This window comes from Eleutherodactylus coqui, chromosome 6 (assembly GCF_035609145.1).
Source record: "Eleutherodactylus coqui strain aEleCoq1 chromosome 6, aEleCoq1.hap1, whole genome shotgun sequence".
NCBI lineage: Eukaryota > Metazoa > Chordata > Amphibia > Anura > Eleutherodactylidae > Eleutherodactylus > Eleutherodactylus coqui.
Genome location: NC_089842.1, coordinates 185,578,578 through 185,604,779, shown reverse-complemented (window position 1 = coordinate 185,604,779; position 26,202 = coordinate 185,578,578). Strand labels below are relative to the sequence as shown.

The window sequence follows — 26,202 nt, the reverse complement described above, 5'->3', positions numbered from 1 at the left end:
GTTAATGATCTTGGGGAGCGCTGTACCTGTTTAGAGCACAGATGTAGCCCCAGTACCAGTGTATAATGCTGATATCTTCTTCACATGTATTGTACATTTACAATCAATATATGTCTTTTATATGCTGCTGCAACTTGCTTAAGATTTTTACTTCATTACTATTACTGTATAACCCAATTATGTGTTCACTGTAACTTTAGAATGTTCAGCTGTATAGCAGTATTACTTAGGCACTAACTGGCACTTTTATTCAGGGCCATATTATGTTTTTTATTTTCCACTTTTAGTCACTTTTATGTTTTACTTGTAAGCCTCAACAAACTTGTAGCGTACGACAGCGTGTTTTTTTAAACATTGTTTTATTGAACAAATTGCAGAATAGTAACAGTATAAAGTAGAAATATCACCAGAAGGCTGCTGCCCACGGATGGATATTTGCTGCGGAATCCGACAGGGGCGTCTATAGCGCAGATCCGCAGTAAATAGCGCCCATAGCATGTGAAATTGATTCTTCCCGCAAACCTGCGGAAACAATTGCAGTTTCCGCAAGCGCAGAAGTGATCACAGCACGCTCCATTTTTGTGCAGATTCCACACTGACTACTTCCCTTGAAGTCAATGGAAGCTGTCTGATCCGCAGCTCTTCTGCAATCACATTGTGGAAAGGTTGCGGATTCCATATTATCGCTAAAAGTTTTTTTAAAAAATCTGTACTGCACCGTAAAAACCTGTACTGCTTGCTGTGCAGACCATCCGCATTACAGATGAAAACTGAAACTTACAGATACATGCGGACGCCGCTACTCCCAGGGCCAGATTCCACATGTGGAATCCGGCCCCGTCATGTGCAGGCTGCCATAAGGAGCACATATCTGTTCATTGTTTGTATAACCATTTTGGCCCATACACAGTGTTAATTGCGTATGGGCTGCGTGTCGGATGACCTCCATTGACTTCAATGGAGGCTGTCTGCGCGGAATCTGCGGCAAAATAGAGCATGCTGCAATTTTTCCTCTGCCGGCAGAATACACAATTCTTATCTGCAAATGTGAGCGAAAAAGCAATTTTTACATGCTTTTCAAAGCCTGTGTTTTGCCGCGGATCCACCGCACAGACACCGATCTCAGATTGCAAAATTGGAATCTGCCCGTGTGAGCCTGGCCTATAGTTAAAAGAACATTACTAACCTTTCAATTAAGAAAACCGGTAAATAAACCCTATAGGCTTATGTGTGTTTTTTGCCTCCAAGGGAGGGGGTAATTTATGGGAGGTGAGTCAAGGAACAAGGGATAAGATCGATCAGCACGCAGCATTGAATTTGAATCTAGTCATGGACCCCAAATATTGTAAAATTCATCAGGGCGACCCCTATGTTGATGTATAACTTTTTCCAATGGGAAAACCCCTTTCAAGAAATATTTAGCCAAGTATCTCTCCGCTCGCCTCTAAAGATTCGAGGGTCGGCAGGGGAGAGCAGGGAGGAACAGAGGGGAGATCTCTCTCCCCCCTGCTCCCCGCCGCAACTCACCTGTCACCGGCGCCGGCCCCCGAATCTTTAGAGACGAGCGGGGAGATACTCAGCTAAGGCACTACTCGCTCGAGTAAAGTGCCTTAGCGAGTATATTCGCTCATCTCTAATTGCAGCTATTCTTTTATGCCCTGGAAAAGTTAGCTGCGCTCCGGAGCAAATAATTAATAAATGTGCAGATATCAGCAGACTTGTTTGTAACGGGCACAATTATGGGACCTTCCACAGACGTCACCAATATGTCAGACCCAGATGTAATTAACGTCTGCAATGGACCAATATAGATATGTATTGTATCACCAAAAAATGTGGGAACACAAAATAGGACAAATAATGGTAACACAAATGAGGCAATGGGAACGCTATCCCTAACCAACTTTGGTGTGGCAGGCCCTGCTTAGAAGTATGGCAGTCGTTCTACTTTCGGAACCTTGGAGGCCTAGTCCGTTCCCAGATGGAGGATAGGAAAGGTGTATAAATCAGATTGAAAGAGCAATGTATATAAAGAATAATAATCTTTATTTCTAGAGCGCCAACATATTCCACAGCGCTTACAGCACAGGGGGAATAACACAAGACCACGGTTACATGAAGTAATCAATTGATGGAAACAATAGGGGTGAGGGGTCTGCTCCAACGAGCTTACATACTACAGATAATGGGGTGATACAGAAGGTAAAGGGGCTGGAGATGTGTGCGGTATGGCGAGGTAGAGAGTGTGCGATGCTATACACACACACAGAGGTCAGGCTGTATAGTGGCGGAATCGGTATGACTGCAGGTGCTGGTTGATTACCGCTAGCAGGGATTGCAGTCGGTAGGGCAGGGAGCATGTTATCAGGTGGAGTACAGGGGGCTTTGGTTTAGGGAATATGGTATGCCTCCTTGAAGAGGTACGTTTTTAGAGCTCAGTTGACATGGCCCCAGAATAAATACTCTTCCATTATAGTTGATTGGTCTGCTAGGGGTAAACATCCCCCTGTTGGCCAATCGGGCTATACAACACAGAAGTTGTTGTAGCAAGGTTATGAAGAAGGGCACATTATACACTCGCCCACTGAGGGATTTTCTAAAGACAACACCTCAGGAGCCTTTTACAGTGACATGAAGAAGGTAGCATAAATGTGTGCCATTAGTGAAGCTTCCACAGGAAGGGCGCGTGGGATGGGCTGGTCATGATGTCACTACTGTTCCACTTCCTGATTGTGGCCAGCGCACTGCAAAAACTTGATGGAACAAAGCCTTTTCCTGACTAACTATAAGCCGCAATATAGCACTAGCAATATTTTGTCATTCTTGCAGAAAGACATTTTTATATTATTTGATCTTTTTTTTTAAGTTTGTTTCATAAGTTTTCATTTCTGGTGCATTGATTATACACAAGCCAGTGCCTAGGGCGTCCAGACAGAGAGAGAGAGCGGCCACAGGAGAAGACACTATTTTTTGGTCTACTATTTGTTCCGTTAGAAGATGGAAGCCTAATGGAACTAAAGCGAATTAAGGCATTTTTACTTAAAAAAAAACTCATTAAAATCAATGGGGGGGGGGGGGGGTGAACAGAAAGTTTAATTTCCATTTTAATTTTAATATGTGTATGTATGTGTATATATATATAATAGAGTGTGTGTGTGTATATATGTATAGTGTGTGTGTGTACAGTACGCACCTGCATTTATATATTGTTTACTTATTCTATATACAGTATTGCATTTTACTATAATTGTGAGAGGCCATTACCCTATGACAGTCTGGCAATGTTATCCCATCACAGTGTGACGGTATTACCTCAGTCATAGCGTGGTGATGTTATCTTGTCATAGTGTGGTGGTATTACCCTGCCATGGTGCCTAGGGCTGTATGAGCTGTGAATATGCACCCTATAACCATACCATATCAGGTAATAAGGAAATGCACTAAAGGTCCTGTGTACGAGGATAGTATATTATAATCCCTCATTCCTAAAGCAATGCTGATTAATGCAATAATATGACCCTGCATCATGTTCAGGAGCTTGGAGACAGACCTGTGGTAGGATATACTACAGTCCACAGTATACACAGGAGCTATGTGCTTCATGCAGGTGCTGTGTAGGTATTGTGCTCGCTGGATGTAATGTGCTCTTTTTAGTACTATTGTTTTTTTATTATTACTTAAAGTATTATTACTATTGCATTCTATGTGTCAATCCAGGTTTTTTTGCCTTCCTCTGGATCAACAAGGGGAGGTAGAAACAGACTGAACTAGATGGGCATTGTCTCCATTCAGCCTGACATACTATGTTACTAGATTACACCTCCAGAGTGCAGAAAATTACCAGACAACTAAATATTAATTGCATGTTATCTGTTTAGATTTCAGATCCAAAGAAATACGTCTGATCCATCCAATTATAAGAATTTGGGTGACTGCTTCAAGAAGATCTATTGCAATGAAGGGTAAGTGTATATCATTCATCAAGGACATACTGTAGCATATATGATGAGCACAAGCCAAAACTAAGTCTCAAAATACTAATATCAACGAAAGAGGCAAGTGAGAGCTCCAATAATGTTCACATAAGTAATTAGAAAAATGCTAACCGTTTAGACCATTGTCGTAGAAAGAAAGTTAAAAACCTATGAAGAACAATGCTCAAGCTCATCATAAGCCAAAGTTTGGAGAGCCAAAAATATAAAAATCTCTCCTTGAGTTACAAAGTAATCTACTTTAGTAAAAAGATTGCATTGGACAACCTTTTTTGGTTATCTTATGTCCACACAAGACAAATTGTCCACAGCAGGTTTTCTGCAAGTCCGATGCAAAATGTGCAACAGGGTGACTGCGGATTTTGGTGTAAATTTCCCACAGATTTTACCCCCTAATTAGATCAGCTGTGAAACTCTGGATTACACATTGACATGCTACCAATGTAAAATCCATTCCACAAGTCTGTTTGCACGGAGCATTTTTTCCCTAGTGTGTGGATGAGAATTTTTAAAACTTCATCCACATTTCTTGTACTGTAATGTGCAGCGTATTTTCCACATAAGTCTATGGTGGAAAATACACAATGTATATACTACGTGGACATACTCTTAAGGAGACCCTAAAGATGAGCTAATCTTAGGGGATCCTGCTACTGGAACCCCTAACAATCAGCAAGAACATAGAAGCAAGCGTTGTTACTCGAAATGCCACCAAATGAGAAAAGAAGTATTATGTAGGACGTGTCAGAGCAATGGCTGCTCTTTACAGTCGCTGTCTGATCTGACTCATAGATGATTAGGCCTGTATGGAAAAACCTAGTCTGTTAACTTAGTTTCCCTATAGGAGGTTTGAAGAAACTGGTTTTGTAATTCATACATCACTATTAATAAATGTGAAACTAGGATATGGTACTGCAGACACATCGCATCCTGACAGCAGAAGCCTTGTGATGATATGCAATGGGATTGTGACGCGATGTAACACTGTCGTTCTGCTTCAAGCACTTCTTGATATCATAAATGGGACAACTAGAAACAAAATTTACACTGCTCCACTGCTGTGGTGCCATTGCATACTATCTCTGCTGCCATTATTAGCAAATTACCATCTAACCAAACCCTAAATTATTCTTATGTTACTATATCAAGCCATTGCAATCTGCTGAATTTTCATATTGGTTCTGTGTTCCCTTCTTGTCACTGTGGGGTCGCTTCTCCCACCCACAGTGACGTCAGACTGAATGGAATCCTGGTCGTCCATTCATTTCAATGGGGCTGATGAAAATTGCTGATCGCATTTACTTAACCTACCTTCAGCTGTTCCTTTTGAAAATGAATGCAGTGAGACTGCACATGCACGACTGCCCCTCCATTTAAGCTCTTCAGTGAAGGGGGGTGCAGTAAACCCGAAGTGAGGAGAAGAGGCAACTGGGTATCCCTGTTCTCGGGATTGGTGAGGGTCTTAGTGGTGAGATCCCCACCATTCATAATATTGTTCCCAATTCTGTGGAAATGGGTTAACTTTTGGTTTTGGGATAACCCCTTTAACAAGAAAATGCAGATTTGCAAATATGATTTCATGCACTGAAACATTTTTTTGACACATACTAGATACTGTGTTTTTTCGAAAATAGGTCTTACTATCGAGGTAGGACCTATTGGGTTTTTGGGGGAGGCTTGAAATATAAGACCTTCCCCAAAAATAGCACCTAGCTAAAGTGCCCGCCCCAAAACAATCAATACTCACCTGGTCCGTGGCGTCCCGATGCCTCCCGATGGTCTTCGGCGGCGACACTGTGGTAAGCTTTGTCCTCCACATCTCAAAGCTGAGCTTTTGCTGGTGACGGGGCTTTGAATACCCCGCCTCCAGCAAAGCAAGCGCTGTGATTGGCTAATCACTGAATGGCTGTGATTGGCTCATTGAACGCCAACTGTGATTGGCTGCTGGCGCTCAATAAGCCAATCACAGCGTTCGCCTTGCTGGAGGCGGGGTATTCAAAGCTCAGCTGTGAGACGAGGAGAACGAAGTTCTTCTCCTCGGAAAAAAGACCCTGTGCCCTTTTAGGGGCAAAAATTAATATAAGACAGTGTCTTATTTTGGGGGAACCATGGTACCTGCCTGACAAATACATCTACACTCCCACATCACTATATATATTTGGATACCTGTTGTTACATATGTGAAGCTATCTTCATGGCTTTATGTTGGTTATATAACAAAGTGCCCATGTATGAGAGACTACTCCTCTTTTATGTTTATGACCGAGCAGATTGCCAGGCTGCTACAATTAGAAGTTGGTAATGAGGGAACTTTTCAAAAGTTCAGTATGGCTGGTTTTTGCAAACTTTTGCAAAAAGTTTTGGTTTGGTCCGAATTAGTTTGTACTGAACCACAACCCCTAAAACTGGTGTATAACATGGTCTAAGACCCCTGTATTACGCTCTGAGGGTACTAGTGTTGACTGAACCAAACCAGTAGAACCCAGTTTCAAGTTCATGCCAAACAGAAGTTTTAGCAAACTTCTACCGGAAACAATGTTTTACTGGTTTAGTTTGCTTAACAGTAATTGGCATCAGTTATCAAGAAGGAAGACAGATTGGTGACTGCACTTCAGATTTTTATGCTTCACCTCAAGCACATAGCAGTGCAGGATTCTGGCATAGAATGGCCTGTGCTTCCTTACCTCCTATCAAATTTCAAAATCTCTCTGCTAAATTGAGCTGAAACCAAATCTATGACCTATTAGGAACACTGAGGGAATAGATGATAATTCTACTATCTATCGCTTGTAAGAGAACGGATACTAGCTCCTAGTTTTCATCACCTTATAATAAAACCTGGTAAAAAGTACAAAGGTTCACAGCTTCAGAGACCATCTCCCAGGTAGGTACCTTGGATTCATAGTGAAACTACAATTCAAAAATCTGTTAAGGTGGCCATTCACCTTCAATAACTGCCAGAAAAACGTTTGTTCGCCGACAGCTATTCCTGACGACCTCCCCTATATGCATGCTGGCTCAGTTTGGCCGACCAACGAGTATTGTCCCTTGTAAAGCTACCCTTAAGAGTCGGACATGTTGAATTTCAATGAACCTTTTTTCCTTGAACATCAACTGACTATTTAATACACAATAGATGGTTGGGCTGTCCAGCCAAAATCAGAGAGTTTTGCAAATGCTAGTCTAATGTGCATGGCCACCCTTAGTCTAGGTTCATGCTAAGACTGGAGATTTGGTTCTGTAGGACCAAGTGAAGTGGTCTGCCTATACAGTTGCAGACTTCTGCCACTCGCTTCCATCAATACATTTGTAGTGCAAAACTTAGCCAATAACATCCAGACAGACACCCTTTTGGCACATGTTTGGCTAATGGAGGTCTTTGGTCACCTTAGATGTAAGTTTTGTAAGTTGTTCCAGATGTATGTACAGAAGATTTCACCTCCAAATGTGGTATAAAACGGACCTTAGGGGCTTGCTTATAAGCAGTAATTAATTATCTGCTATCTTATAGGTTTGCACTAAAGATTTCCCTGTAAACCTTTCACAAGTCTACAGGATACTGTGTGCAATGCTCTATATTCTGTGATTGGAGTCCATACTACAGACTGCCGTAAACTAGATCCATCACTTAATCTCTACGGTTTCTTTTTCAATCTCACAATGCTTAGAAGTGACCAGTATTTTGTGTCAATTCCCTGCTATTTCTAACATTTAGGCCTCTTTCACACGGGTGACAGCAATATCGCCGCTACAAGATCGCTGCACTATTGCAGCTTTGTCCCCATGATTTTATAGCGGCGGTGCATTTTCTTGTGAAAAATCGTGCATCATATGCTGCTGCCCATGATAAAAATAAGCTCTAGCTGCATTCTATAAAGAAAAAAAAACTTACCTAGCAGGCTTGGTCCAGGTCCTCCCGCTGCTCTTCGGAGCTCTGCCACGTGTCCTGCAGTCCTCGTTTGCCCTCAGAAGATCACTTCCAGGTTGCTTGATTCATAAATCCTGCCTCCAGAAAGCAATGTTGTTTCATCCAGCGCTGCTCAGCCAATCAATGCAGCGCTCGATAAACCAATAGTATGGCTGTGATTGGTTCATTCAGCACTGCATTGATTGGCTGAGCAGCGGCCGAAAAACCATTCACAGCCATCGCATTCTGGTGGCGGGATTTATGGACAAGCCAATTCATAAATCCCGCCTCCACAACTCACTGACTGTTGATTTTGTGCATCGTGATGCAACAAAAATGAATGCTCCATAGGGGAACACGGGCTACAAAAAATCACGGCAATATAGAGCATGCCTCGATTTTTTTTTTACATTTTTTTTTTTACATTTTTTTTCTCAAAAGATGGAATCAAAGAAAACGTCACTAACATGAAGGAACCCACTGTAAAGCATGGGTTATCGCATTACAGCAAAATCGTGCGATTTTGTCACCTGTGTAAGAGTGGCTTGATTCTGATGAATTCCTATTAATAAATCTAATTCCTATAATTAGTTTATAGAGGGGGTTGCTCATGCAGGACTTCATCTATTAGTCCAAGTGCTTAGCAGTTACTAAGAGCATGTGTTATGGTATACAACCCTTGATACGCCAGCCCGGGGGCCCTAGATCTCACCCACAACTCCTGTTCTGCCTGCTTGCCTCCACTCCTGGCTAACCCCAGGCGGGCAACTGGGCGGCGGTCCCTACTCTCAGTAGGGACCAGAAAGGGACGCTGGCGTACCTGGATAGAAAGGGTAGAATACCGACAGAAAAAGCAGATGTAAATGACCAACATGAACAATACTAAGCAGAGAGCTGAGGCAGATGGAAAGACCTGGCGGACAATGACAAAGTATAGCAGATAAGTTGACAGAGGCAGGAGACCAACAGACAGACTAGCTAGCACACTTAGGGAAACCAATAACTGGCAGTGATCGCAAGCCTCTGCCCGACCTTAAACCAAAAGCCTCCGCCCGTGGGGGAGGGGGAGAGGGAGACTGCCAACTCCCAACAGAACATGATAAAAGGGAGCTCGTGCACGGCAGCTGTACGCACCTGTGCACCCTGGCAGCCGGACAACAAGCCGCACACCGCCGCCCTGGGAGGACCAGCAAACGCCGCATGGTAACAGCATGCCTTTCTCTGGAGGACACACACCAGTGAATTGCATAGATAGCCCATTTATTTAAATTGGAACGGTGTAGTGCTTCATTTCTCCTCTGGAGGCACTGCAGGGAAATGAAACACTTGCTGTCAAACTGTTTTGCAGTTTATAGTTGATTGCTGGAGTGGCCGCAGAAGGTTGCCATGTAATCGGGTTATTATTTAATAGTTACATTATAGAGTGACCTTCTGTTTAAAAGGGAAATCCAGTCAAATTAGTTGTTGTAGATATACAAAGGCCCTTTTACACGGCACAATTATTGTGCAAATAATCGTTAGAGGGAGTGGTTTGCACGATAATTATTAGGTGTAACGATCCGTTAATACCAAACGATTATGATTTGAAGAAGCGAATGACCTTAGAGTTCGCTCCTTCGCTCGTGCAGCCTGTAAAACAGGCAGATACATCGTTGTCTCGTTCAATATGAGAAATGGTTTAGTCATTCGCTGTATAAGTCAATAAGAACAATTGAACGATAAGTGAATGAGCCAACGATGATTTTTAGTCCTACATAAAATGAACGAAGAATGAAAATAGAAGTAATTCCGTTGTTGGTTCGCATTTAGACTGAATGAACACTTTCGCATCTGAAAGGGTGCTGAGAATGAACGATCAGCAATAAATGGTTAGTGTACCGCTGATCGGATCTTTCACGCAGACCTGAAAATCATCAGTCTTCTGCCGCTAAATGACTTGGTGTAAACAGGCGTTGTACGCTGTGCCAAATAGAAAGCAGTTAACTAGAGGTCTGGTTATCTTCTAATGAACGATTGAAACTACCCAATTATTGGTCAGTGTTAATGCATGCCAAGCGAACCATATATAATTGTTGCGTCACCGCTGGTCGCTCCTTCCAAAATGATCTTGCCTTGTAAAAGGACCAATAGTTGAAGTCTGATCTATATAGATGTGATAACTCCATCTTTCCTAGGAACGGATATCTGTGTCTATGTAAGCGTTCACAGAACAGGTGTATGAGAAGAGGCGTTTTCTGGCTGCAGGAGTTTTTAGGGTCCGGTTCGCATTGACAGCCACAGGAAAGTTAAGCTACTCAAGGCAGTCTGTTTATGAAGGGCTGACAGCTTTATGGCTAGCATTAACAGATTGAATGTTTATTGGGGCAAATGTTTGTACGGAGGATTAGCCTAGAAACCTGGGCTCCGGCCTTTAGACATTTGCAAATACTCTCAGGGATCAGATGGTGTTTAAATTTTCCTTTCGTAGTTTCCATCGGCTTGTCCTCTACATGCCACTAGTGTTCTCTGCTCCCTATCCCTTCAGCCTCAAATGTCAAAGTAAAGAATTAATGGCTTTTTAAAGAAGTCTTTTTTTCGTTAGCGTTGTATTTTCCTTCTGACTAAGCCAGCATATGCTGTATGTAGATGTACGAGGCAGTTCTGTGGCCCCCAGCTGGCTTGGAAACCCCACAGCCCTATTTTATGGCATTATTTTTAACAGGATCCAGCCTATAACTACGAATGGCACATAGCGCCTTTTTCCAATACAGTTGTTTTTCCAGACATTTCAGAGCCTTTACGTGGCTTTTGCTTATTTATGTTGAATATTCCTGGCTCGCTTATTTGTCAGTCACCTGCTGTTATTTTCTGACTTCAGCTCCTAATCATTGCAATATACAAGCACCGCAGATAAAAAGGGTAATGGGATTAAATTCCTAACAAACTCCTCGTAAGAGAGTTTCTTATTTTTCTGCCTTGCAAAGCTTTTCTTATTAGCCTCTGTGATTCTGATATGGTGCCTCAGTAGAAATCTTTAATTTAAAGGCATTATCTGCTTTGGGTAATCCCTACTTGTTCGAAAGGCCCCCTTCACAGTCAGCAAATTGCAAAGTGCCCCCCTGTTGTGACCTCAGCAAGTAGCTGCTATCAGGGGCTTCCATAGAACTCATGGGGTCCCATAGCAAGATTTGCAACTGGACCTCTACAAGAGAGAAAATTATATATTTCTATTGGACAACATGTATAATGCATTGGGCGTAGATACCAATGGGGCAAATTTTACCTTGATTGTGATAACTTTCTGCGCTGTGCTATCTTAACCCATTTAAAAGCCATCGTTCTCTAAACACAACAAAACCCATTGTGAAATCCTTAACCCTTTCCAATCCACTGTCTGACCTCTGAAGACATTATGATTTAAGGCTGTACAGCTCCGATGTTGGAAGACATCTGTTGGGGTTCTCTTACTGTATATTGCTGGCCTCTCTGCTGTCGGAGCCTATCCAACATGTCACCTCATGCAGTACTGGCTTTAGCCAGCATATAGCGCCGTTATATAATGGCAGAAAAAGAGTAAGCCCCTTAGGAAAACCAGGATATAAATTGGATTGGAAAGAGTTAAAGGTGTAAATAAACCACCCTGATAGCATGGCACATCATATCACGTTAAGAGTTAAAGGGGTTGTCCCGCGGCAGCAAGTGGGTCTATACACTTCTGTATGGCCATAATAATGCACTTTGTAATGTACATTGTGCATTAATTATGAGCCATACAGAAGTTATAAAAAGTTTTTTACTTACCTGCTCCGTTGCTAGCGTCCTCGTTCCCATGGAGCCGACTAATTTTCGCCCTCCGATGGCCAAATTAGCCGCGCTTGCGCAGTCCGGGTCTCCTGCTCTCTTCAATGGAGCCGCTCGTGCAGAATGCCGGCTCTGTGTAGCTCCGCCCCGTCACGTGCCGATTCCAGCCAATCAGGAGGCTGGAATCGGCAATGGACCGCACAGAAGAGCTGCGGTCCACGGAGGAAGCAGACCCCGGCGGCCATCTTCAGCAGGTAAGTATGAAGACGCCGGACCGCCGGGATTCAGGTAAGCGCTGAGCGGTTTGTTTTTTTAACCCCTGCATCGGGGTTGTCTCGCGCCGAACGGGGGGGGGGGGGGGGTTAAAAAAAAAAAAACCCGTTTCGGCGCGGGACAACCCCTTTAAACTATAAAATAATCCATCTGTACACCAGCTCAAATTTAGTGTACCTTTAAATATTGCGGTCACTACATTATAGTCAGATACCATCTCTTCACAGTGATAGTGATTACAGTGCAGTTACTTCCAGTGATCGGAGGTGATGTCTTCTCTGATAATGTCTCCGGTGACATATACTTTCCTTTCTCTATTCCGCTCCAGGCTGCATGAAGTGTTCTTCCAGCTACAACTCATCTCTACACACTCAGCTCTGCAAACTGCACCCCATCTTACCACTACCCTCAACGCCCCACTTATAGTGTCCCCCTTTGCAGCCCCCACTTAGTAATAGTTTTTCTTTTTGTGGCCCTCGATTAGTAACAGTGTTCTCCTTTGTGGTTTCTTCTTAGTAATACTGTCCCTCTTTGTTAGTCTCACTTATTAATGGTATCCTTTGTGGCCCTTGCTTAGTTATAGTGGCCCCCACTTAGTAATGGCAGATCCGAGCCCTGTCCTACCTGCAGAACTGCCAGGCGCCAGTAAGAATCTTCATAAAAAGTCACGCGGACACCAACCAGAGCGATCTGAGAATCATCTGTCTCCCACCCACTGTACTCTTGCAGCATACGGGAGGAGTCTGGTAATGCTCAGAATGCTGCGGCTGACATCCGTGTGACTAAGTTTTTATGAAGATTCTCACTGCCAGTTGGGGAGCGGGGAAATTGAGCCATAGAGTCAAGGTACAGTGGATGGGACAGGGGGATTAGGGGGGATTGGCCCTGTAACAGTCGTATGATCTACCTCTGTTATCTATGTGGAAAACTGACAGTATGGGTATATTCACATGTAGCATAAATGCTGCAGATTTTCTGCATGGTGAATCTGCAGCATTTATAGAACAGACTGTGTGGATGGGACTTCAACAAATCTCATCCACTTGGCGCTGAAAAACTGGTCATGGAATTGACATGCAATGATGTTTTTAAAAGTCAGCTTAAGCTATGGATTTTCAATGTGGTTTTCATCTCTTAAAATAAGCGTGTGAAATCTGCATCAAAATCCACATATAATGTGATTTTCATGTTGATCTGCACCAAAATCATCAGTGAATTTGTCGCTGTGGAAAACTAGCTATTTGTAAACATACGCTAAAAAGGTTTCAGTTTCTCGCAAGTTCCACCACAAAGGAAGTTTAAAGGAGTTTTCGGGGCAAAAAACATTGGTTATCAGGATAGGCTATCAGTAGTTAATTGCTAGGGACCCGCTGTATGGGATCTCTGGCAATTGCCTGATCGCCCGCCCGGTTATCGGTGCAGAGGACCCGGTATGCGTCATGATAGATGGCACCAGAAGTGGCCTAACTGGCTTCACTCCCATTGAAATCAATGAGAGTTAAAGCCAGCTATTACACCTCCGGCACATCCACCATTCAGACCAGGGACTGCTGTGGAAGTGTAATAACTGCTTCAGCTCCCATTGATTTCAATGGTAGGGAAGACAACTAGGCTATTTCCTGTGCGATTTACCATGAAGCACATCTGACCTGCTGCACTAACAGCCAGCCAGGCAATCACTGAGAATCCCCTTCGGCGGGTGCCTGGTAATTAACTACTGATGACCTATCCTGAAGATCGGTCCTCAATGGTTTTTTGTCTGGAAAATCCTTCAAGCATTACATGGTGTCCACTGAAATCACTGGTCCTGTTCTGCATTATACAGACAAGTCCTCCGCAGTGAGCGATATTATTTGTCTACCTAGGGCAGGGGTCCCCAACTCCAGTCCTCAGGGACCACCAACAGGTCATGTTTTCAGGATATCCTATAGTAAGAACACCTGTGGCAATGTCTGAGGCACCGACAATAATTACATCACCTGTGTAATACTGAGGAAATCCTGAAAACATGACCTGTTGGGGGGTCCTGTGGACTAGAGTTGGGGAATACTGACCTAGGGGATAAGTATCACGAACAAAGGACCCATCTATTAACTGTGAATCCACTAATAGTGTATATGAAAAAAAGGCATTTTAAAGTGAACAAGTCTTTTAAAGGAAAACTCCAGTAAAAACTGCTATGCCAGGGGCATGAGTGATTTCTATCATTGCTGTTCATATAAATTAACACCGTATTTTCATAAGCCTATGAATGCAAATATTAAAGGGGTTACCCAGTTATTGAGCAACATACTCCATTTAGTGCCCACTGGACTAAAATAAGAAAAGGAAGTGTACTTATCTGTTTCCTGCCACCCCGATCCAGCGCTGCAGCCCCACTGTGGTCTTGGAATTTGTTGTGACAGATGATGTCACTGGAAGTTGGGTGACCGAAGCAGTAAATCAAAGGCTGCAACATCACTGCTCATTTTCCTGGCATCAGCACTCGCATCCTGAGTGCCATGATGCCAGGACTTCGGGAATGTGAAGCTGCAGCCTCTGATTGGCTGCAGTCTTAATCTAACTTCTGGTGACATTACCTGTCACAACAAATGCAAAGCTTTGCTCAAATTTTGGTGCGCATCACCATTTGTGACGTTTAGATGTAGTTTACATCAAGAAATGGCATAAACCGCTTCATTAATGAGGGCATCCCTGTTTATTGTTGAATCTAGCTATATCTATGGCGACCCAGTTCCGATTTTTGTTCTTCAAAGGTGTACACACCTGCCAGATGGCGCCATCTTTATTTAATCAAAAATTGTGCTTATTTTATCACAAATTGTTCCCTTTTTATCGCAAATTGTTCCCATTTTAGCCACACTGCTTCTACAGGGGAAACCAAGTGCTTTTAACCGGTTTGACCTTTAGTACTCGTACAGCTAAGAAAAAAACAGAAACCTAGTGCCACTTGACACATGTGAAAAAAGACTGTTGTGTGGCTTGTGTAGTATAGAGACCTTTTTTTAAAGGTGTTTTTCAGTTCTAAACTATTAATCGCCTACCCTCAGGATGGGTCATCAATACTACATTGACAGGTGTCCTTCTTTTGGGACCCTCACCAATCAGCTGTTTAGTTGTCTTGGTGTGTTTGTGCACTGAGCTGATTTCTGCAGAAAGCGTACAGCTCCGTTGTCACTACAGTGGCCAGGATTGGTATTACAGGCCGAGTTCCAATTGAAGTGAATGGAAACTTTGCCTGAAATATCAAGTCTGGCCACGGTAAAGAGAATGGAGGTGTTCGCTTCCTGCAAAAATCAGCTCAGTGCACAAGCACATTAGCCCAGAGAACAGCTGATCAGAAGGGGTCCCTGGTGACTGACCCTTCACCAATCTTCTATTCATGACTATCCTGAGGATCGGTGATCAATGTTTGGCAATTGGACAATCCCTTTAATCTTGGCTAATCTAATGTATAGGCCTCTGGATAGCAGTGGTTGTGATATTAGAATATGATCTCATGAAGAAATGGAGAGGAAAACTGAACATAGCAATTTTTTCCATGCAGGAGTTAATCATTCAGCTCATCTTCCTTGGTAGAGGGCAGGATGCCAGGATCCATCCCAGCTCTGCCCTTACAGTTCTCTTATCTGGCAACAAAAATACATTAGCAGGAAGCTGCCATCTCTATTGCCAGATTTTCAACACAAGCATTTGTTCTTTTTTTGTGAGAGCAAGCAAATACTTCTAATGCAGGTAAAGCCGGGAGCACGAGATTTATTGTGTGTCAACAGAGTAGAGAAGGGGAAGAGTTACGTAGTCAAATAGGGGCGATGGCTGTGGACAGATAGCTGTGACATGAGGATGAAATTGTCTAGAAGGTGATTAGAAGACCTATGCATTGTTATAGCAGGACTGTGCCCTACTAGCGCCATCCGCAAGAGGTCGGCTTCTTATAGATTGAATGTCAAGAACTAGCAGTAACACTGTAAAAGACAGAATGCTACTCTCCTATCAGTAGTGATGACTGTTTATTCCCTGATCTTTCACTTGAAAGTTTAATTTTTTTCTGGTAGCAGTTCCCAAATATCAATAGAAAAATCTGTTTCTGTCCATTAAATTAAATGGCAAGTAATTTTACATTTCCAGGGACACGTTAACTTTGATAGGATGGGATTCGCCAGGACATGTCTAACCGTAGAGAGGAATTTTTTTTAAATACACATTTTCCCCTGAATAGTAAGGACCTAACAGTATGAATCTCATGTGGTGCATTGCTGGCCCTAAGTTTGAAATGTTTATGCTACTTTATGTAGTGTTACTATGTCTTTAAAAAGGGGAGGGACTCCGGTGGTATCCGAGGCGGAAATGGGAAGGCTACATATTAGAGTGGCACAGTGCCAGAGTTTCGCTAAATCACGGAAAGTCTGTTTTCTCTTTGGGCACTTTCTCCTGTTGCACTGGATCAGTTCGGCCTCTCGTGCTGTGAGGTACTGAGCATTCGGATTGTTGAGATTAACTGGGTTAAAGTAACTTGGTCTTGCTGACTTGCATTTTTGCCAGATTCCCCAAGCCTCCAGTACTGCCTGTTTCCCTTCCTGCTATATTGCCCGGCTCTTGAAAATAGTAAAGAGTTCTCTGCTCTCTTTCTGGCTTAGGAGTCCAGTGGGCGGTCCCATAAGTTATTGACAACTAGCAGTGCATGCCCACTCACACAGGGACGCCTGTCGATCATTGTCTGAAACCTCACATTGGACTCCTATGAGTAGAAGTAGATTTCAATCAATAAATTACATGTAATATAAAATCTTATATATAACAGCTTTGTCAAGGTGGCAGGCTCCCTTTAAAACTGCAATTTTTGTAAAGTTGAAATAAACCCTTTAGACCAGACTTCAAGCTCGAAAACTCAAACCTGAAAATTCTGTTATAAATGAATACTACGACCCGGTACAGGATCTATCACGTGACAGATACATCCACCACCCACAGGACTCTGTGGACTTATAATGTGGGTGCTGTAAAGTTGTCTGTCATTTTGATGAGAAAAATAGTGCGGGATGCGGAGCTACAATTCCAATTAAGAACAATTGAATCTGCGTTGAAGCCTCCACACTGAGCTTCCATCTCGGATGTGAACGTACCCAGCCTAATAAAAAGATGAATGTTTTCCAAGTGATATATTTTCTGTACTTCTCAATGGATGTCATATCGACAGGATAAAATTTGGGCAAGGAAAACATTGATTGTACTTCTCCTCAGTCATTGTACCCGCTTCTGAAAAAACGAAGTCTTCTAAGATAATGTTATGCGATCTTAGCATACAGCTGTGTGGGTGAGGGTACGTTTATTACTCTGCTGTCCAGCCCTGATGACAGATAAATGAGGGGGCTGGGGCATCGGGAATGGAGAAAGGCCCTCTTCTCAGGTGTGCTGTTTGTTCAGTAATGCTCTGATGCCCATCTATTCTCAGATCCCATCTCTAATGCGCCCCTGCCATTTTCTGCTGCTGTTTGTGTTAGTTCAGGTTACTGATGCTTTATTCTTGCAGGCCCCTATCCTGCACAGTCAGCTACATTATACCAGGAGAAGGGGATGCTTTTAAGAACATAAAGCAAATCGTATATTTGGCTGTCAGACTAGGAAGGTGCGGCCGGCGGTTATTTCACAGGTAGCACACAGGATGCTTCTTTGTCAGTCGTTGTGATCAATTGGACAGGCAGAAGAGCTGTTTGTTCCTGTCACTGACTTTCTTTGGCTTTCAGTTATGTTTTGTAGAGTTATAAAGGTCATCGGTTTAGGCTTTATTTTAGGCGCTGTCTATGACATACGAGACTGCTAATCCGGCACACTTGTTAGACTTTGGAAACTCTGTTGTGGGATTTTATTTCACATTGTCTCTCATTTTCATTGTTGCTTCTCTATCAATCACTTCTTACAGAGAAATTTGTTTCTCGTTAAATTGGTCATCTAGATTGGACAAGCGCTTAATAAATGTATGGATGAGTTGAATCCTCCATAGAAAGAGCTGCTCGGAATATAAGAGGGGGTCCTGAGCAGAAGACTCCCCTCTATTACATTTGTGTGTCCAGATAGACAATCCCTTTAACATTTTGAGTTTCTTTGCATAAGGGGTATATTTTTGGTGTGTCTTTACTAGTAGGAAAGCCCTCAATGTTCAAGGCATTTTGTGCCTACCGTAGAAGCTCTTTAGAAGTAAGTCTTGCACTGACAGTGATTTATATTTCCACTTTCTCTGACAGTGCTGTTGCATATAGGAATTTTTCTGATAACGCTGATACCCATATTTGTCTAATTATGCACTCCCTTGGCTTACATTTTGCTTTGCAATACCACTAGATTTGTTAGTAGCTAGTAATGCAGCATTATAATTCAGAGCTCAAGGCTGGAAATGCAACCAGGGCAACATCTTAAAGACTTACCTACATGCATGTATATATTGTAATGAGGAACAATAGATATATATCTGTATATCTTGGTTGAAGGTTATGACCTCCAAAATCAGAATTGTAGGGGAATAGCTAGTCTCGTGCCCCCCCCCCCTTCCCTCCCGACACTACTCCGCATGACTACTGGCTGGGGTCAACCCCAAAAAATACATACACGCATAATATATAAAATATATGTATCAGATGGCATATCTTAAAATGACATTCATAACTCGACAGTTTAGATACAATGGCTCAGCTCTTGAAACCTCTATACGGTGCACCATAAATAGTCAAATATCAGTTCTACAGAGTGCTAGAGATTACAGCAGAGTTACCTCCAGTGAATACAGATGACATCTTCTCTGATTGATGCTGTCCACTTTCTTTTTTCCCGGCGTCATCCTGACGGCAGACATGGAGGTTGCACCTTGACCTCGTAGGGACAGGAAGCAAGAGACTTTAAAAGGCTCCTCCCGTCTCCCATTCACCAGTGCTTCCTGTCCCTACAGGGACATGCAAGAGGAGCTCCCTCCAGGGAGCTGCAGGATGACAGCTGGGGGAACGGTCCACAGGGCTGCTTTCCCCCCTCACCTTTTTCCAAAGCAGGCTGACTGTAGGGATTGACGGTCCACAGGGCTGCTTCCCTTCTCATCTCCCTTCGGGGTGTCAGCGCGGTCCGGGAGCACGGCGGGCCACAGGTCTGACCGCCCGGGGTTCACCACCGCAGCAGTCGGAGCGGCGGACCAGAGGTCCTTGAGTCCCCTCCTTCCTCTTCCACAGTTCTGCGCAGTTGTTTCAGCCGGGGAGAGCGGCGGGCCATAGACTCAGATGCCTCTTTCCTTCAGGCATGCCGGCGCGGCCGCGCGCGGCGTCGGGGGGCGGAGCCAATGACACGGCGTGACGCGGTGACGTCAGACGCCGTCAGCTGACCCGGAACAGCGGGAGATTTGAAAATGGAGACCCCCCGGCAAGCTTCCACGGACAGCACACCTTCAGGGAAGGATTTATCTGTCTAATCTGGTTCTGTCTGCGTTTCTGCATCATGACTACAAAGGAACCAGAGATGGAAGCCCTGCAAACTGTAAGTGTTACTTGTTGCAGGGATGTTATGCTCAGGGATTTAGCATTGTGTGGGGGGTTTTCCCTTATGTGCATGCATGTATATTCTGCAGGACAGGGAATCCACCCGGTCTAAATAGGACCTAAAGAAAAAACACAGGAACGGCGCTCTGTGTCTTTAAAAAAAAACAAACAAAAACTGGACGAGGCGTATAAAAAGCCGCTATGCCCCGATTGTACCTCCAAGATCCTTACGGATGAACAGGCCGCATTCAGGGAAGATATTAGATCCCTGGTTAGAGAGGATGTCCGGGCATCAATTTCCAGTCTCCCCCCAGCTCAGCGGGAAGGAAGGGCCGCTAAAAGGGCGAGCCACATACCGCTAACGAGCTCAGACTCTGAGCAATCCCTGGGCGACCTGTCAGATGGCGAACTCTTTGACCATCCCCCTGACGCCAGGGACGAGAATAAAAAGTACTATTTCTCATCTGGCCTGGTTGACCCGATCACAGCAGTCAGGGATACAATGAAGGTCGAGGATGTGGTCGACCCAAGGTCCGTACAGGATGACATATCCGGCGGGCTCAGACCAAGGAACCGCACAGTGTTTCCGGGTAATGATACCCTGAAGAAAGTAATCACGGATGAGTGGGCTGCGCAGACAAACACCTCTATTTGTCCCGCGAATATGAAGAGAGACTCCGCTTTGTGGAGAAAGACGTGAGCATCTACGCGCGGTCCGGGAGCACGGCGGGCCACAGGTCTGACCGCCCGGGGTTCACCACCGCAGCGGTCGGAGCGGCGGACCAGAGGTCCTTGGGTCCCCTCCTTCCCCTGCCACAGCTCGACGCAGTTGTTTTTAGCTGGGGAGAGCGGCGGGCCATAGGCTCAGATGCCTCTCTCCTCCAGGCATGCCGGTGCGGCCGCGCGCGGCGTCGGGCACAGTAGCCATAATGGCCAAAAAGACAGCCCTGCCATTCGAGGACTCCTCTCATCTTAAAGACCCGATGGACAGGGTTGACGCCTTGATGAAACGGGCCTGGCAAACAACAGCCTATACGCTGAAGTCCAATATCGCAGCAACTTCTGTGGCGAGGTCGATGTTCCTCTGGTTGGGGGAACTCGACGACCAGATTAAACAGAAGGCCCCTAGAGATGCGTTACTGGAATGCATGCCTCTACTTAGATCAGCAACAGGTGGTCTGGCTGAAAACATGGAAAGCAGATACGGCTTCCAAAGGAAGGCCGTGTAACATCTCGGTTTCATGGCCAGCACATCTTTGGCGCGGACTGGGAGGAGATCCTAAAAAGAGCTACCGACAGGACCCACAGTTTCCCGGACCAAGCAAGAACGGGCTTTCCCCACAAACCTCAGCCATCCTTCAAGCCATACCGAGGCAAAGGAAAGACGGGGCGCTGGTCCTACCCCAAAGGAGGCAGGGGTAAGACAAAAACAACCCCTTCCCCTGTAGGCGAGTACCAGGCGGGGGGCAGACTATTGAGCTTTCCCGGCCCCCATGCAATCCCCCGCCCTGCAGGATGTCTTTAAAAATGGAATTTCTAAGCTGCTACAGATGGGGGCGGTAGTCCGGGTCCCCGCAGTAGAACAGGGCTTGGGGTTCTACTCACCCCTATTTCTGATCAAAAAACCGAACGACAGTTTCGGATGATCCTTAATCTGAAGGGCCTGAACAGGTTGATTACCTACAAAAGGTTTAAGATGGAAACCGTCAGGTCTGCAGTAACTCTGATCAAAAGAGGGGACCTTATGAGTACCGTCGATCTAAAGGACGCGTACTACCACGTCCCAGTCCTGTCGGAACATCACAAGTGCCTGCGGTTTGCCATCAGGATGGGCAGCCGTGTACACCATTTTCAATTCCAGTGCCTACCCCTCGGAATTTCAACGGCACCCAGGATATTCTCTAAAATAGTGACAGAGATGGTGGCGCATCTCCATGTGGCAGGCATAAACATTGTCCCATACCTGGACGATTTCCTGGTAATTGCGTCCTCGCCGAAGATCCTCAAAGAGGATGCCAGCCGAATCATCTCCCTATCTCAGAGACTGGGGTGGATAGTTAACTTCCCTAAATCTAGTCTTCTCCCCGAGACGCGAAAGACCTCCTGGGGCTACAGATAGACTGTGTCTCAGATCTTGTCTTTGCCTCCACCCAGGCAGGAAAACCTTAGGCTGGCAACACAGAAATGCGGCCAGAAGAAACATTACAGGCTGAATGCGGACCTCTCCTCCGATCTCTCTTTTGGGAGAAAGGTCCTGCAAGCAGTGGTCCCTCCCTAAAGAGCTAATCTGGTATACTCCATGTCTGCCGTCAGGATGACGCCGGGAAAAGGGAGTGAATTTCTTACCAAAAATTCCTTTTTTCCGAGTCATCCTGACGGCACGTATTTCCCTCCCAAAAATTCACACGTTTATATTAACGTTTATGCGGGCACGAATCTGTAGCCCAGAGGCTCCTATGTTGGACATTCCCTTCTATGCGGAAAATTTGTGCATATTATCTTGTGTTATGTCCGGGTAAGCTACCCTCTTCTGTTTATGCTCAAATGGAACTAACCGTGTTATTTTTTTTCGGAGCAAATAAATATCTTCCTTGGTTAACCACGACATGTCCATGTAAGTAATTTAGAAGACACTGGTGAATGGGAGACGGGAGGAGCCTTTTAAAGTCTCTTGCTTCCTGTCCCTACGAGGTCATGGTGCAACCTCCATGTCTGCCGTCAGGATGACTCGGAAAAAAGGAATTTTCGGTAAGAAATTCACTCCCTTCTCCATTCAGCCCAGACTGCCATGAAGATTTCTTAAAGTTACGACTCAACTGAACACTCTCTTCTCATTTCTGCTGCTCCAAATGCCCACTAAGTGCCTCCCACAATAAAAGTGCCCCCTCTTGTGCTCCACAAAGTAATAGTGCTGGCGCACGGTAATAATTTCCCTGTAGTGACCAACACAAGAAATAGTGCCTGCATTGTGACCCCACACTGAAATAATACACTTTATGCCCCACTTAGTAGTAATTCCCCTCTGTGTCTTCCCCCCCCCCCCCTTGTGTCCAAGAAAAGTAATAATACCCCTACATGCTCATAACGTTATAGTGGTCCCTTTGTGTCCCTTCAAGGAGATGTCCAAGTTATTTTCTTTTGTAATTCCTGCAACCTATGTATAAAAAATAATAAACAATTTATATTCACCTCTCTTGGCTCTCGACTCCCCACAGGTCCATTCTCAACACTGGGTCTGTGTTCACAGGTTGCAGCAGCCTGTTAAAAGGATGTCACAAGCTGCTGCAGCCAATCAAAGGTGTAAGTAAAAACATACAGCCTTCTTGAGTCAGCAAACAGCAGGGCTGCAATCACACTGCCTGCCCTGGCTATGTGGCCAGTAGTATGAGTTGCCATTGTCTGAGAGCTGGCAAGGGCTCGTGTAAATCACTGGTTGTAACCCTTTCACCGCTTGAGAGATGACACGTGCTCCTCACACAGAGCTGAAGCAGGGAGGACAATTAGTTAGGACTTCAAGGGTTGTAGATATATAGAAGAATTGTGAAGGCCACATTACAGACTGAGCGCACTGATGGATTTACAACAGATGACATTATCGGAAATCCTTCAGCAAGAAGGATGTCTCATTTGTAAGTTCATGTGAGCGGAGCCCAGCAATGTTAGTGGTGAGGGGGTCTCCCCTAGCCTAGAGGCCCGGATGCAATTACAACCCCTTCTGCTATCCCATTGAAAAGATCCACAGTGAAGAAATCACACAGTTCAAGACTTTATTTTCCTTGGTTCTAAGCTTGGCAGAAATGGGGACACAACACTTGAAATCAAGAGATGATGAGACCTTGGATGGAAAGCAACGCAGAGCATGAATGCCATCTGGAAAAGTAAGGATATACACACCACATCTAAAGCCATGCTAGTCAGCAGGATTGCCTTTCCCATAGCTATCTATGACTGCGAGACTAGAATAATCATGAAGACAGACAGATAAAAATCAACACCTTTGAGTTGTGATGTTGGAGGAGGCTGTTGTTCACGCCATGGACAGTGAGAATGACCGGCGAATAAGTCCTAGATTGTATCAAGCCAAAGACCTCCTTGAAAGTCAAGATCACTAAACAGAAACTATCCTACTTCAGCCATGTTATGTGTAGCAATTCACTAGAGAAGGCACTCTTGCTGGGAATGGTCAGCGGAAGTAGGAGGGAAAGCTGCTTAAGAATCTAACAGCAATACTAGCCTGAGTGAACTTAAGGAAGCAGTAATCAATTGATCTATACGAAGAAGAGTAATAATTATCCATAAAATGAGCGAAAATTGATTTTGATTGAATGGATTATTCATTGATTGCTATGTAATGCGCTCACTAAAAAGCATGACCTGTACAGCTGTTTGTGTGTTATTAGTTTAGTTAGATTCTGTTTTTATCTAAATCAGTTATCCACAATCAGACTACATATTATTAGTAATTATTGCAAAAATCTAGGAATTCACTTACTTTTTCTTGCGACTGTATAACTACAGGTCAGCTTTGTATTCAGAACCATAGATTTTCTGCTAGAGATATGATTCCACTGACCGCATTTACATTTTATTCTGTTGACATGTATTGAAGATGTAGACAAATTATTGCTGTAAACCAGTTTTAGTCTTCGCTTTCCCTCCCAACCTAATTAACTTGAAGAAACCTCAAAAGGCTTCAGATAACATACATAGTAACATAGTATGCTAGGCTGAAAAAAGGCAAATATCCATCCAGTTCAGACTGTTTTCACCCCCTCCCTTGTTTATCCAGAGGAAGGCAAAAAAAAAAAACAGAGGCAGAAGCCAATTTACCCTCATTCTAGGGGAAGAAATTCCTTCTCGACTTTATAATGGCAGTCAGAGTAATCTCTGTTATGGTACTAATGGGGTGCTTAGGTACGCATGGCGCAGGGCTCCCTGATCTACATCCACGCCACTGTCCTGATGGTGGACACGTCCAGGCCGCCAACTCTGACCCTACGCTTACTAGGGGGGACAGGCAGGGACCTAAGTACCTATGCAAGAGACAACTACCCACTAGCACCGACAGGAAAGGCAAATGACAAAAACGAACACTAAACAATACAAACAGAACAGAGGCAGATGGTAAGGCCTGGCTGATAAACGCGACGTCTAGCAGACAAAGTGACAAAAGCAGGATACAAACTGAGGCGGTCTGGAAACCCCTGGCTAATAACGGCGAGGTCTAGCAGACAAGCTGACAGAAGCAGGATACCAAAACGAGGCAGACTGGCTAGAAGACTGAAGTATTGGTCAAAGTAGCTGGACTACTCAGCAGACACCGAAAACTGAAAATAAAAGCAAGGTCTAGCGGACAGGCCTGGCAGATAACAGAAAGTAAAGCAGACAATAGCAAGTTCCAACGGACAAGAGAATCAGAACAGTAATCGGCCACTCCCAACAGCAAGAGCTGGATTTTATAGGAAGGCAGGAGGAGCCTGGGGGTCCTGTACGCCCCCGCCGCCCCCCCCCCCCCCCCGCAATGAGATCGCAGGGAGCCGTGCATGTGTCATGACAGCCGGGGGCCTTCTGAAAGGCCCCAGGGCAGCCTTAGCAGACTGCCTATCAAGCTATCACCGTAGGGTGGCTTCATAGACTGCCTGTTAGATAGCAGTATGATGTAATTCTATAGTATTACATCATACTGTAGGAGCGATCAAAGCATCGCAAGTTGTGGTCCCCTAGGGGATCTAAAAAAAAAAGTTAAAATTAGATCAATAAAGTTTTACTAATCATAAAAAAAAAGGTAATAAGTTTAAATCGCCCCCTTTTGCCATATCTTTAATGAAAAAAATCAAAATCATAAAACAAAAATAAATATTTGGTATCGCCACGTCACTTTTCTCTAGCAGTACCTCATTTAGTGTATAATGGTGACATCCATTTCTCTTGCCATGTGTATAACCTTACATTTATCAAAATTGAACTTCATTTTCCATTTTTCTACCCAGTTTATCTAGATTCATTTGCAGTCGTACATTGTCCTCCGTTGTATTCATTATCTTTTATAATTTTGTATCATCTGCTAATATTGATATTTTACTGGGCTCTCCATGGAGAATGCATGATATTTTCAAGTATTGACTTATTTAAATGTTCATATTTCCTGGAGTAGTTCTTATTTACTTTCTTTGACTAATTTTGTGAATTTTTTTATTTGTACTTGATTAAAACTTTACTAAAAATGACTTTATACAAAAAAAGAAAAACATCCACGAGCCAAGTAATAAACAGCAAGAAGTAAAAATAGAAAGGTCTTTCATCCCAGTACTCACTTTTTATTATTTTAGTCATAACAGCCTCAGTACATAAACAGATACTAAGAAGTGAATCAAGCATTGGAGAAAATGGGCAACTGCCAGATCTTCAGGATTACTTCTTATTAAGACTTATGTGACATACTGTATCTGTGGTTGTTACCTAAAAATTACTCATTGATGAATTAGCCGCTCATAATAATTCTGTACGTGCTGGAAAGGAAGTCCACTCTTCATGCATTTACCTCCTGATGAACTTGTAGTAGTCATGTTTTACACCGTGCCTGATCTGAAAAAGCAGAGCTGCAGTGTATAGCGCAGTGCAGGTGTATACAATGGAGCACAAATGACATCGGAGATAGATTTCAGACTACCTCAAACTCTCTTTTTAAAGGGCCACTCTGGTAATTTTTCCCTCCTCATTTATTATGTAACGGAGT

General features: G+C 44.0%; 1 protein-coding gene across 4 annotated transcripts in view; it reads left to right on the top strand.

The window, feature by feature from the left end:
• SLC25A21 (solute carrier family 25 member 21) overlaps nt 1-26,202 on the top strand; it is a 300,214-nt gene that overhangs the window by 210,156 nt on the left and 63,856 nt on the right. For all 4 annotated transcript variants that reach the window (XM_066608449.1, XM_066608450.1, XM_066608451.1 and 1 more), the window contains exon 4: nt 3,879-3,962. In XM_066608449.1, the coding sequence (XP_066464546.1) occupies nt 3,879-3,962 (84 nt within the window). The remainder of the gene's footprint in view (nt 1-3,878; nt 3,963-26,202) is intronic.